Raw genomic sequence first — 13,114 nt, 5'->3', positions numbered from 1 at the left:
AAAAAGATCAAAGTTACATAACTTTGATCAAGATAAAACATCCCAGTTCCTACTATCAAAAGCCTGACAGAATTTAAAATGGACACGCAGGCGCACATGTGAACGCGCTCACTCATACACGTACGAAAGCTGGTGTTTTGGTTCGATAAACTAACATCCAGCATCAAGTCTGTTTGTTACTGTGCTCCGGCAGGATGCGTCCTCTTGTATGTCACTCCTGTCTACTAAGATGTCCGTTGTAGCAACGTAGACTGGCAGAGGTAGGGGTTATCAGGAAAGGCAGGGATGGATGTTGCCTTTGAGACTTACTGTGAGCCCAGCCTGAGGCTGTAGTTCCCTTCTTTAGGGAAATCGAGTGTCGAAATCCCAGTGCACAGCCGCCATGACATCCCATCAGAAGCAGACCCACTCTCTGTTACTGTTCCCCGCCTCTGTCGCCTCTCCAGTTCTGCTATGGTGAGGCCTGCGCGATGGTTTTTATGCAGGATTACAAGATGGTTTTCTGGCGGTATAATGGGTACCCCTCAGGACCCCTAGAATCCCCAAACTAGGACCTCGTTCCCCTCAAGAGAAGTTTCCCATGAAATGACAGGAAGCATCCCAGCAGAATTTCTAAATTGCTTTCTTCTGGTCCTTATAGGAGCAGCATGCAGCTGGTCTTCCCAGGACCGCGGGCCCCATGCAGAACTCTGTGCCGCCGCCGGGGTCGACCAGCATGGTCTCAGGAGCCAGTCCTGGGGGACTTGGCTTTCTAGGGGGCCAGCCACAGGCAGCCATCATGAAGCAGATGCTAATGGACCAACGAGCCCAGCTGATGGAGCATCAGAAGCAACAGTTCCTTCGGGAGCAGAGGCAACAGCAGCAGCAGCAGCAGCAGATCCTGGCTGAGCAGGTAGATGACACCCTCCCTACAAGGTGTTAGCCATCAATTCACCGAGCACTTACTTGGCCCCTGCTGTTTGTGAAGAAGGCATCTTGTCCCTGTTTAGATGCTCATAGACCAGTCCTTCACAGAAGCCTAGAAGAACCTGTGGAAGTTACGCCTTTTCAATTAGCTAGGCATCATTAGTTTGTTCTTTAAAGACAGGCTTTAACCATCAATTTGAAGGCCTGTTTCCTGAAGACAATTCTTCCATGCATACCAACCCCCTTCCTCCTGCTTTCTGGTACAGGGGTCTTTATAATCAGCCTGTAGTAGGGGCTAGCTCACAGCTACCACAGGCCTTGATATTGCTAGTAGCAAGCTAAATAGTAATAATACAAATAATACATGAGCTAGGGAAGGTAGTTCAGTTGGTAAGGGGCTTGCCATGCAAGCAGAAGGACCTTGGTTTACCTGCAGAACCTGTGTAAAAAGCCAGGCATGGGTGGTGCTCCATCTTCGTTCCAGCACTGGGGAGGTGGATCCATGGGGTGTGCTAGCCAGGTCCTGTCTCACAAAACAAGGTAGATGGTCCCTGAAGAATGAAACTCAGGGTTGATGTCTCTCTCTCCCTCTCTCCCTCTCCCTCTCCCTCTCCCTCTCCCTCTCCCTCTCCCTCTCTCTCTCCCTCACACACACACTTATAAAACAAGGTGAATGGCCCCTGAGGAATGAATCTGGGGATGGACCCCTCTCTCTCTCTCTCTCTCTCTCTCTCTCTCTCTCTCTCTCTCACACACACACACACACACACACACACACACACACACACACACACAGCAAAATAAAATAAAATAAAAACAAATAGCTCAGAAGGAAAGAGTGGAGAATTCTACTGAAATGGTAGCCTGGCGATATTACAACAAGGTGGAGAACTCTCTGGGAACTTGGACAGAGTTGAGGAGAGGATGCAACTGGAGAAAGTCCCAACACCTTTCCCTATAGCTCAGGCCATATGTGAGTTAAAGGAAGGCCTAGGACAAACATGCCCTTACCCTCGGCCGCCTCGTTGGCCCCAGCCATATAACTCCTCCAGCTCTGAAAGAAAGCCTTCCCTGCAGACTGCCCCTGTAGGCTTTGATTTGTTTTGTTTACAGAGACGCTGGTGCCCTGATTTAGTGTTATCCCAAGGAATCGCCTAGGACTGTCCACAGGAGATCCCCTGATGGCCCCTGTGCGCGTCTCATAAGGCAGGCAGGCTCTGTATCACAGGTGCAATGGCTCCGGCTCTTGCTCATTCTCGCTCCTAATAGAATTAGAATTTTGGAATTTCCTCTTCAAGGCGCTGAGTAGGACACAGGCTCATCAAGGTCCCTACCCACCAGGAGCAGCAGTCACAAACACCACCAAAGAGAAAAAGGTGTCCTGTTGAGTGGCGCGTGCTAATGTTCCTCGTTTTTTGCTTTTGTTCCGAGCAGCTATGCAATTATCTCCCTTTTTACCAAGGTCAGCCGGCCACCTGGCAGCCATTGTACAAACAACCCTCTATCGAGCTCACCCCGCATAAGGTGTGTGACAAGGAGCTGCGCTAATATCTCCCCAGCAGTGATGAATGGAGCCGCTAAGGGACTCTGGGCTTTGTAAATCTCTCCTCCACCAAACCCAGGACATTTTCAGGTGTGCCTGGTGCCCTGAGAAATGATTTCTGATATGCGTGCGGCAGCCAAGGCCCAGAAGGAGGCAGGGTGGCCAGGCAGAACTCATCTGTACCCACCCAGGGGTGTGCTTCCAAGTCACAGCACAGTCCACTCGGCCGAGTCCTGGGGAAGAAATGAAAAGGGAAGGGGAAGATTGCAGGAAGAGGTGTGTCAGACAGACCCTTGCCTGTGTGCAGGGAGACAGAAAGCCCTCAGAACTATGGCGAGGTGGGACTCCCTGGAAAACACGGAGGAAGCAGGAAACTGAGTTGCCTTAGCAGCTAGAGGCACAAATTAGGAGTTGAAACCACTTGGCTCAGGGTCAGGACTCTGTTCTTCCGCAGTTAATGTGATTTTGAACAAATAAATAAATCAAGTAAGGCTGAAGAGATGGGTAAAATGCTCGCTATAGAAGCATGAAGATGTGCATTTAATACCAGGTGTGTTATTATAATACATAATATGATAATACAGCATCCATCTGGAATCACAACATTCCTACAGTGGGGTGGGGGAAGGAACATGGGGACCCTCAGAAGCTACCAGGTCAGCTAGCTGGCATATTGAAGCAAGCAAGAGACCCTATCTCAAACAAGATAGGAGGTGAAGATAAATATCAGAGGTTGTCCTGTCCTGTCCCCATTAGTGCCTTGGCACACACCACACACATGTATATGTTCATGTGTGTGTGTCTGTGTATGTGCACGGGCACACACGCAAGCACATGCATAATTAAAAAAAAAAACAGCCTGTCTTTATCTAGCAGGTTAGGTTTACGTAATTTCCTGTCTTAAAGATGACTTGAAATAATGGCCTGCCAACTCCATAGGAAACCGTGTGCACAGATGTAATGGGAATGGCTCATAGGACACACAACAGCATCAGGGATTGTTGTAGAAAAGCTACAGCCGCGTGTACCGCCCATGTCAATGTAACGTCTTGCCTGCCTGTGCCCTGTGTGTTGATGATGAGGTACAGGTGATTTGGGCTGCTCAGTGGGATGGTCTTGGCTTTCTCCTTTGAGATTTGTTCCCTGTTGTAGTTGGCAGTGCTGCGAACGGAACCCAGAGCCTCACACTCGTGAGGCAAGTGTTCTGTGCAGAGCTGCACCCCAGCCCCCAGCCCTGAGAGGAAATTTGACTGACACATCAGCAAATCTGTGATTTTCCTCAGTCTCTACATAGTAAGCATGCCCCAGCGCCTTCAGTTCTGGAAATGGTATATTGGAAACACTCGTGTTTCCTGAAAGTCCGGGTGAGGGGTCACAGGGGTTTGAGATCCTGCCTGCTGTCTTCAGGAACTCAGCTGACCTGGCAAGCAGAGCGAGAAGGTTCAAAGCAGGTGGGGACCGAGGCTAAGCCCTGGTTCTCGGCAAGCACGTAGCGTGTCCCTCTCCTCCACTCAACACGGGTTGAACAGAACTTCCCATTTGAGGTTCCAGGCAAGGGGTCGTGATAATGACGTCCCGTCGTTTACTGGTGGGAAGACTGAAGCTGGGGAGGAGCCCCTGTGGTTGGAGACCACAGACCTTGAACAAGGTCGAGCCAAGCCTGATGCCGGGCCACACCCTAACCTGAGGCAGACGTATCCCTCCCTGTAAATGAGGCCAGAAACCTTGTAGACTGTATAGAAAATCTGACATGTGTGTGTGTGTGTCTGTGTGTGTGTGTACGCGCACGTGTGTGTGTGTGTGCATGTGCGTGCGTGTATGTGTGTGTGTGTTTTACACGTGGAGACCATGGATCAACCACAGATAGCCGCCTTCTGGCACTCTCCACATTGTTTATTAACACAGAGTCTCTCCAGGCCTGGAGCTTCTGAAGTAGGTTAGACTGTTTGACCAGAGAACGGCCTGCTTCTGCCTCCCCAGCCCTGGGTTTACACCATGGCTGCTTAAAAAACAAAAACAAAACAGAAACAAAAACCTGAGCTCTAGGACTCAAACTCAGGGTCTTGGCTTCTGAGGCAGTTAATTGTTTGGCTGACTCAGCTATCTCCCCAGAAACTTTTGAAAGCTCAACTCGCTCTCAATAATGTCCTTGGGTTATTGCCTGAAAGGGTTGCGTGGTCTCTGGCCTACGCTCATAATGGTCTATGCATTGATTAATCTCTTTTGTGTAGAATCCTACGGTAGACACACAGGCTGGGGTCAACAGGCCAGAGGCTGTTTCTGGCTGGGTTTTTTTTCCCCCTTTGGATGCCAGAATGCTGGCTGGCCTTTAGAGGAAAAGAAAGAAAAATGGAAAATTACAGACCTGCCCAGGAACAAACTTGAGAGAGAAAATAGAAGAAGACACATGTGGTAAGAAGTAGCCGGTGGGTGTTATTTTTATAAGGAACACTCTAAAGAGCAGGGATCTGGTTGCATGTTCTCTTAGCCCTCACAGATGAGAAGTACTTAGTGACTATTCAGCAGTTGCCGGAAAGAGGTTAAGTGGCCTCGAAGGTCACATGGGTACTTGATGGTCAACCAAGAACTCAAAGCCTCCGTCCCTGCTCTTTCCCCTTGCCCTTTGCACAGGGAAAAGATCGAAACAGCCTGCCCGGGGTTGGGAACTACGCTTCTAGCACAGACTCCCCCTGCGGCAAAGAAAACTAAAAGGTGGTAAAAGGTGGGCCTCCGCCTCCTAGAACAAGTGGAATCTTACTATTGGCTTCAGAGCAGCAAACTCAGAGGGGTTTTTTGCTTGTTTGTTTTTTAGCTTTTTGAGACAGGGTTTCTCAGTGTAGCCTTGGCCATCCTGGAACTCACTTTGTAGACCAGGCTGCCCTCGAACTCACAGAGATCCACCCGCTTCTGCCTCTCAAGTGCTAGGATTGAAGCGTGTGCCACCCTGCCTGGCCAAATTCAGAGTATTTTACTTGTAGACATGTACCGTACAGGTGATGTGACTTCATGGGAATAAGATTCGTGTGTGTGTGTGTCTCGAGGAGCCTATTTTCCTGTAACCATAGCATCTACTTAGGTCATTAAAAAGTCATTGCTTGTTCCTTTGAGCCAGGTCCCCATAGTGCTAAGGAGAGCAGTCAGGCTGATACTGGAAAATCAAAATTAAAATTGCTTCAGTTGGTACGTGAGACAGCAAGGTAAACACCAGAAATTTAAGGACACATCGGCAGAAGCTATGTCGCAGCAGCTCTAGCTGCCGCAGCCCCAGACCAGCGACCCCCTAAATGGCTGTCTCTAGCAGAATAAGTAAGCTGTGGTCCGGCTATATGGTAGACTCCTAGGCAGTGGCGAAGATGAGCCGTACATCTCAGCATGAAGGAATCCATCTTCTGAGAAACGGAAACCGTCAAGCTCAGAGTCCTTATTGTAACACCTGGGTTCAGGGAAGTACAGACTCCATGAAGAGTAGTCCATGTGGGTCAGAGTTTAGCTAATGGAGCTCTCGGTCAAGAGAGAGGAATGACGGGAGCTTCTGGGCAGCATCCTTTTCTGGAGTTTAGGGTGGGACTAGTTTTCTTGGTGTTTCCACATCATAAAAATCTGCTCACTCGTTCACTTTCTGCAGCCCTTGCCTACATGCATGTTGTTTTCCCACACAAACTTTAGTTTGGGGAAACAATAATACACCGCCTTCATCAAAGCTGGCAGGCACTCAACCGTGTGCTGTCCCGTCTCACCTCCGCTTCTCTTGTCTTCTGTCGTTCTAGCAGTTACAGCAGTCACACCTGCCCCGCCAGCACCTCCAGCAGCAGCGGACACCGTACCCAGTGCAGCAGGTCAATCAGTTCCAAGGTGAGGCCACAGGGTATCTCCTGGCCCTGACTCCCCGCGGGTCTGCAGCCAGTGAATTGCTTTGCACGCTCTTTATGTCCGGGTAGTGACCAGCTAACCGAATAACTGGCAAACTAAAAGAAGCAACCCTAAAGGATTCCTGGAGGACCCCTGTGATGCCTGCTGATCCTTGGTGGTCACAGAGAAGCTCTAGCCAGCTCAGGGTGAAGTGGAGTAGCAAGACTCAGACCGCTCTGCTTTGTCGAGGCTACAAAGTATTTTGATTGTTGAGCAACCTTAACAAGCTAGCGCTTGTCGGCCCCAATATCAGTCTTGTTTGCATGACTAGACAGTCATCTTAGTGACAGAGAGGAGGAGGGAGGGACAAGAAGGGGCATGGGGTGCGGAATGATTCCCAATCCAAAACAGTGAGCTTTGCTACAGAAAGACATGAGATTCTTTGCCAAGTAACAAGAGACAGGATGGCTTCTTTTTCTGGCTGTTGGACACGAAAGCTCATAGAGAGCTACAAAGTGGATCTAAAATCTGTCTCGTTGGCCAGATGACTTGTAAGCAGCGGTAATGACCTTCTACCCCCAATCCTACTCAAGTCCTAAAGGGGAAAAAACAGTCAAATGGGGACTTCATTGAATGGATTCTCTACTGAACTGAATTCCACTGCATACAGAGAATATGCAGCGAACAGACATTATTTATTCTTCCTCCTCCTCTCCTCTTCTTCATCCCCCTCCCCCTTGCTGACACAGAATCCCACTATATACTTCCAGCCAACCTGGAGTTCGCTGTGTAGCCCAGGCTTGCATTCACAATCCTCACGCCTCCCTGTCCTCCAGGTTGATAGGCTTACAGACATCTGCCACCACCCTCAATTTAGCCCATGGTACATTCTCTGGACACCCAAAGAGATGGTATCCCACTGACTTGATGGCATAAAACCCAAAATAGGAAATGACTTGCCTCTGAACGTGAACAAACAGAACACGGGGGCATGACCTCAATTTTCTGTCTCTATTTAAATATAAATAAGAGTTGGCAGGGATCGTCTCTGGATGCTGGGATTCGGGTGACTTTAATTTCTGACTTTATACTTTTCAATACTTGGCAAAATTTTCACAACTCACATTTTATAACCATGTAAGTAATGACCTTTTATGAAGATTTATTGTTGCAGCAGATCCTTTCCTATACAGGGCTGTCAATCCCAAGGAAGAGTCCAAGAACACCTTGCAAGATCCTGACAGAGAATTGCAGGTGATGCCTGTCCTTTCTCTCCATGTAGGTTCACCCCAGGATATAGCGGCCGTGAGAAACCAGGCAGCCCTCCAGAACATGCGGACATCAAGGTTGATGGCACAGAACGCAGGCATGATGGGAATGGGACCCTCCCAGAACCCAGGGACTATGGCCACAGCAGCAGCCCCGTCAGAAATAGGACTGACCCCTTATAGTGCCCCTCCACCCAACCAACCCGGAATGTACAACATGAGCACAGGAATGACCCAAATGTTGCAGCACCCGAACCAAAGTGGCATGAGCGTCCCACACAGCCAAGCCCAGGGACCCAGGCAGCCTGCCTCTGGCCAAGGAGTGGGCATGGTGAGCGGCTTTGGTCAGAGCATGCTGGTGAACTCGGCTCTGACCCAGCAGCACCAGCCGTTGAAAGGACCTGTGGGCCAGGCCTTGCCGAGGCCCCAAGGCCCACCAAGGCTTCAGAGTGTCATGGGAACCATCCAGCAAGGAGCGCAGAACTGGCAACAAAGGGGCCTACAGGGAGTGCCTGGGAGGACTAGCGGAGAGTTGGCGCCATTCAACAATGGCGCCAGCTACCCGCTCCAAGCTGGTCAGCCAAGACTGGCAAAACAACACTTCCCACAGGGACTGAGCCAGTCAGTCATGGACGCTAACGCCGGCGCAGTGAGAACCCTCAATCCAGCGGCTATGGGCCGTCCGATGATGCCACCACTTGCAGGGCAGCAAGGTCCCAGTCAAGTGAGGCCGTTGGTCATGTCTGGTCTGAACCAGGGTGTCCCTGGCATGGCGGCATTCAGCCAGCCCCCAGCCCAGCAGCAGATAGCGGGCGGCACCTTTGCCGCGAGCAACCAGGGCCAGGCCTACGAGCGGAACCCTGCTCAGGACATGTCCTACAATTATAGTGGTGAGGGTGCTGGGGCTTCATTCCCTGGCCTCCCGGACGGTACAGACCTGGTGGACTCCATCATCAAAAGTGGCCCGGGGGATGAGTGGATGCAAGAACTTGATGAACTCTTCAGTAACCCCTAGTCGGGAGGGGTCCGAGAGCTGTAGTGGCGGAAGCCTCACAGGCGGGAAAGAAACAGGATGGTACCCCATCCTTGTTTTTTGTTTTTTTGACCCACGTAAACCGAGAAAACGACAGCCGGCTGACAGTAGAGAAGGTACGGGTGCCAACCCCCAGCTCCATGGGGCTTCATTCCACCTGCCTTCCACAGAACAACCAAGTAGAGAGGTCATGCGGATACCTCCGTGCAGAGAAGAGATGTGGGAAGCAGGGGAGTAAGTCGAGGCAGCAAGAGTTCCTCTGCTAAGCACCCCGGGACCCACTGGTCCAGAAAGAGTCGTTCCGACCCAGAGAGGGACCGTGGCCCAAGATGAGGTCCCCTCAGACCTGCCTGCCTCAGTTCCCGAGACCTCGGAGATGGAGCCTCAGCCAGAGGAAGCCCAGCCGGAGGATGCTGGGAGACACACAGGCAGTGCGCATAGGTCTGAAACCCTCTGAATGCTGGATGGAAGGAGATGTCTACTTCCAGACGTGTTCCTGGATATGGAGGCAGGCACGAAGAACGGTGGACTCGCCTGAGCTGGCCCAAGGGAGACAAGCAAGGATCCTGTAGGGCTATCTGTCTCCTGCCCAGCGATGACCCTCAGGAATGGTAAGGTGTTGCTGCCAGCCCCCTCACCAGGATTGACAACTATACTTGAGAAGGGCCCAACTGGTAGCCCTGAAGGTCAACTTCTGCCAGTGGCCATGGTGGCCATCGCTCTAGGTTGCGCTGAGCTTCCTGGAGGCCCCATCTGATTCAACATATCTGTTTTCATCTGTTTGCGATCATAGCGTGGAGAGGCCCCTGCTGGACTCAGTGTCTGCCAGCCCAGCCCCTTCCTCCCTCACCACTGTCTCTAGTCCTGGCCTCTGTGCCAGCCTGCCTTTACTTCTCCCTACAGGAAGGGAAGCCCTGGGGCAAAGTCAAAGGAAGTACAAGAAGAATTTAGACAGTGTCTGGCTTAGGGAGATCTCCGCAGGAGCCAAGTGGGCTGCGCTGATAAAAAGCTGCAGGTTTATGCGTTATACCCACACTTCAGATATCCCCAGGGAAGAATGGCCTGGCGTCCTTTCAGATGATGCCAACAATGACGCTCCAGAATCAACCCCATCATCAGAAAGGCAAATATCAAATGCTAGAGATGGAAAAGCTGAAAACTCATAACTCCACCTTAACCAGTTCAGACGCTAAAGAGAGAGAGATGCGGCCCCCATCTTGAAGGCTGTGCCGCCGTCTTCTTGGTAGCATGCATACCTGCCCGACGTGAAAACTAAGAAGGAATTAACAACCTCTGTGGTCACAAGCCTTGTCTCTCGCTCTGTACCTCCCCTCCCACAAGCCCATCTTGGAGGTCAGATGGCATTCTTCCATGATGTTGCGCACACACACACACACACACACATCCCACAAACTGGCTTCCTTCTCTGTCTTCACGTCCATCTCACTCCAGAAGACAGGAGCCCGTGGAGACTGTACCGGCCATACCCACGAACATCCCGAGAAGGTATAGAAGGCTGCCGTGGAGCACTGTGGCTCTGGTCTCCATACCCTGAGAGTTCCAGACCTGCTCTGCCAGGAAGTAAAGCCAGAGGCACCAGGGTGAGGAGCTGTGCGCCTCTCGAAAGAGGTGGTGGCAAGGTGACTGTGGACTCCCAGAATGGGGGGGTACTGCCGCTAGGGAAACTGAGTGGAGACACGTGGAAACCAAAAAATAATAATTAAAAAAAATAGTAAAGTGAGAAATCAGAATACAGATGTATCACCTTTTCCTGCCAGGTTACAGGAAAAAAATATATAAGCAATGAGGAGAAACTGGAGGTGGAGAGAGTGGGCGCCATTGTCCTTGGAAAGCCTCCAGCAAGTGCTCAGCCTGAGGACCAACTAATATGGTAGATTTTAATGAGGTCATTTTGTTTTGTTTTTACTACGGTGCTGATGTATATGTAATGTCTAAAAAAAAGAAGTTATTTGTACATAAGTTTTTACAATGCTACAGATATCACTGGGTCTACTATATGTAAAAAGTATACATATAAATATATATATATATATATATATATAATGTTTGTTTAAAATAGAGTATTTTTATTTCCCCCCAACTCATCATCGAAGAGGTGGTGTTAACTTCGGGTGACATCTAATTCCTGGTTTATACCGTATGACCTATTGGCAACTTCCTCCATTTTATCCAGATTTTTCTAGTTTTCTGTTTTTACTTTGTCCATCAAGCACCCTTTAAGGAGTGTGCAGAACTCTGGAATTTAGAGGCAAAGCGATGTTGACACACCGCTTTTAAAGAAAAAACAGCCCACGGAAATCAGATGTCACTCTCTGAGTCAATCCATAGCATAGCTCGCTTTGGGATCCCCTCTCTGGCCCAGCCCCAGTTACTCAGATGTATCATTCCCGGGTTTTAGTGGAGTAACTGAAGATTCCTTTTTCGGCATTGTGGTGTCGTTATTTAAACAATGATTTAACAGTAGAAATCAATCACTCTCTAGCCTTTTTAGTTCAACCACGCCACTGAGACTTTCTGAATTTGCTAGAGTACCCTGAGGGGTGTGGCGGAAGGGAGAGGGGTCTCACGTGAAGAAGTCTGTTTATAGATCCAGGGCCAGAACGATTCAAAATTAGCTCAGCCAGAGCATTCAGAAAATAGCGGGGCCAGTGGAATGACGCCACAGGGGAAAGGCGCATGCCACCAAGCCTGGAGACTTGGGTTCGATCCCTGGAACCCACAGGATGGGAGGAAAACTGACTCCCACAAGTTGTCCTTTGTCCTCTAGATGAGCCCCCTGTGACTCAAGTGCGCATGCGCCTATGTGCGCAGATGGGCAGGCACGCACACACACAAATGTATAAAAATATAATGAAGAGAAAATGGATAGTAAAAATTTGATGGAAATATTTGGACTGTATTGGGAGGAAACAATTCGGTAGCCTTGCTCTCTGTCGCAGGCAATTTTGACACCCGCACTTCTCCGCGTCCCCTGTTTCTGCTAGCCCACTGTGCCTCTGTCAACGCAGGGTCTGACCCAGCTTTCCCCGTACCTACCGTGAGCTGAAAATGCTTCAGGCTTATCCTCCTCTAAGTCCAGCCAGTAGCTCACTACTACGGGATAATAAAAGGCCAGTGAACAAACTCTGCAGGATCAGGCAGAGGCTGGGCCTTGGAGGCTGGGGCATGGCTGCCACTTGCTCCCTTGTTTGATTTCTTCCCATCTTCCACCCGTTGCCCCACTTTCTTTTCCCCCCTCTTCCTTCAGGCCCGTCATTAACATATTGCATACATGGAAATCCATTTCTCCACTTCGAGAAGACCCGCCCTTAAGATACCCCCATTAAACTTAAAACGTAGTAAAATGACATTATTTCAAAACTCTTGAGTTAAGCAGATAATAGACCACAGAAAAACATCACCAGTAGAAACGGTTCCAAAACAAAGATGAGTTTTCATATACATGAGCCAGGAGAAAGAATGAACCCCGCTGTGAAAGGAGAGGCTAGCCCTGCCCACCGTGGGCTGGGCTTCCAGGCTGGCTCACAGTGCTGTGGAGGAAGGCTGCCCCTGTAGAGCTCAGACTCTGCCAGATAACCGGGTGGTAAAAGTGGATCTGGTTTGGTTGGAAGGAGGATGAGAGCGGGGATTGATGACAGGGTAAAACCATGACGCTCTGAGAAGGATGATGCTCCTCACTTTAAAGTTTATACTGAAATCTGTTGGGCGCCGGATCTCGAATGGGATACCTTTCTTCTTAAGAAAAATAAATAAATCTATAATTTTATTAAGATAAAACTGAATGTGTGGTATGCAGTTCATGTTCAACCATTTTCACAGGTGCCTACCATGGGCCTAAGAGGATTCTACGAAGTGATTGTAGATGCCAGTCCAGATGATGCCCAGAACTGATGGCTCTAGGGAGTCAGGACAGGATTGGGGGTGGGGCCAGGATTCAACTGACTCATAAGATTTCTCTATGTCAAGGACCAAGGTGAAAGCTTGTCTCCTGAGACCAGGGCATTTGAAAACATTCGACCCATGAACAGTAACAAGCACGGTTGCCATTCTCCCCTTCCTGTAGCAGCAACCACCCTGGGCACTATAAACACCCTTCCCTCTGTCACCTACGTTGCTGGCATGGCAACTGTCACTGGCACCGCGAGTCTACCTTTTCCTTCCTATGTATGGTTCATATCCAGAGCAGCTATGGCTGAGGGGACAAAGAGGCAACGTTTCTAGATTTCCCGGAAGTCACTGGGCACATGAGACACGTGTAGCTTCTTCCTGGATTAAGGAACGTTCCCAGATTCAGGTGAGTTGTCTCAAGGACTGTGTCTGAGAAAGGCAGAGGGGAGGTGGGGGCAGGGGACAAATGGGGTGATCTTTTTCTCATTAGTGATATTTTGATATATCTTTTGAGGTCCAACCATGAAAACAAAGCTTCCTGGGAAGGAACAAGACTATGGCATGTGACCTATGGCTTACTTTCTGGCTTCTGTTTGATTTATTGTC

At 49.8% G+C, this 13,114-nt stretch overlaps 1 protein-coding gene across 2 annotated transcripts in view; it reads left to right on the top strand.

The window, feature by feature from the left end:
- Maml3 (mastermind like transcriptional coactivator 3) overlaps nucleotides 1–10,621 on the top strand; it is a 416,825-nt gene extending 406,204 nt beyond the window's left edge. Inside the window, exons 3-5 of one of the 2 annotated variants that reach the window (XM_026778756.1) lie at nucleotides 641–892; nucleotides 6,220–6,301; nucleotides 7,581–10,621. In XM_026778756.1, coding sequence (XP_026634557.1) covers nucleotides 641–892; nucleotides 6,220–6,301; nucleotides 7,581–8,581 — 1,335 coding nt within the window. In that variant the 3' untranslated portion in view covers nucleotides 8,582–10,621. Of the gene's footprint in view, nucleotides 1–640; nucleotides 893–6,216; nucleotides 6,302–7,580 lie in introns of both variants that reach the window. The other variant, XM_026778250.1, reaches the window with a different exon arrangement.
- Nucleotides 10,622–13,114: the final 2,493 nt, after the last annotated feature.

Source organism: Microtus ochrogaster, chromosome 1, assembly GCF_000317375.1.
Source record: "Microtus ochrogaster isolate Prairie Vole_2 chromosome 1, MicOch1.0, whole genome shotgun sequence".
Taxonomy (NCBI): Eukaryota; Metazoa; Chordata; class Mammalia; order Rodentia; family Cricetidae; genus Microtus; species Microtus ochrogaster.
This window is presented reverse-complemented; position numbering and strand designations above follow the sequence as displayed.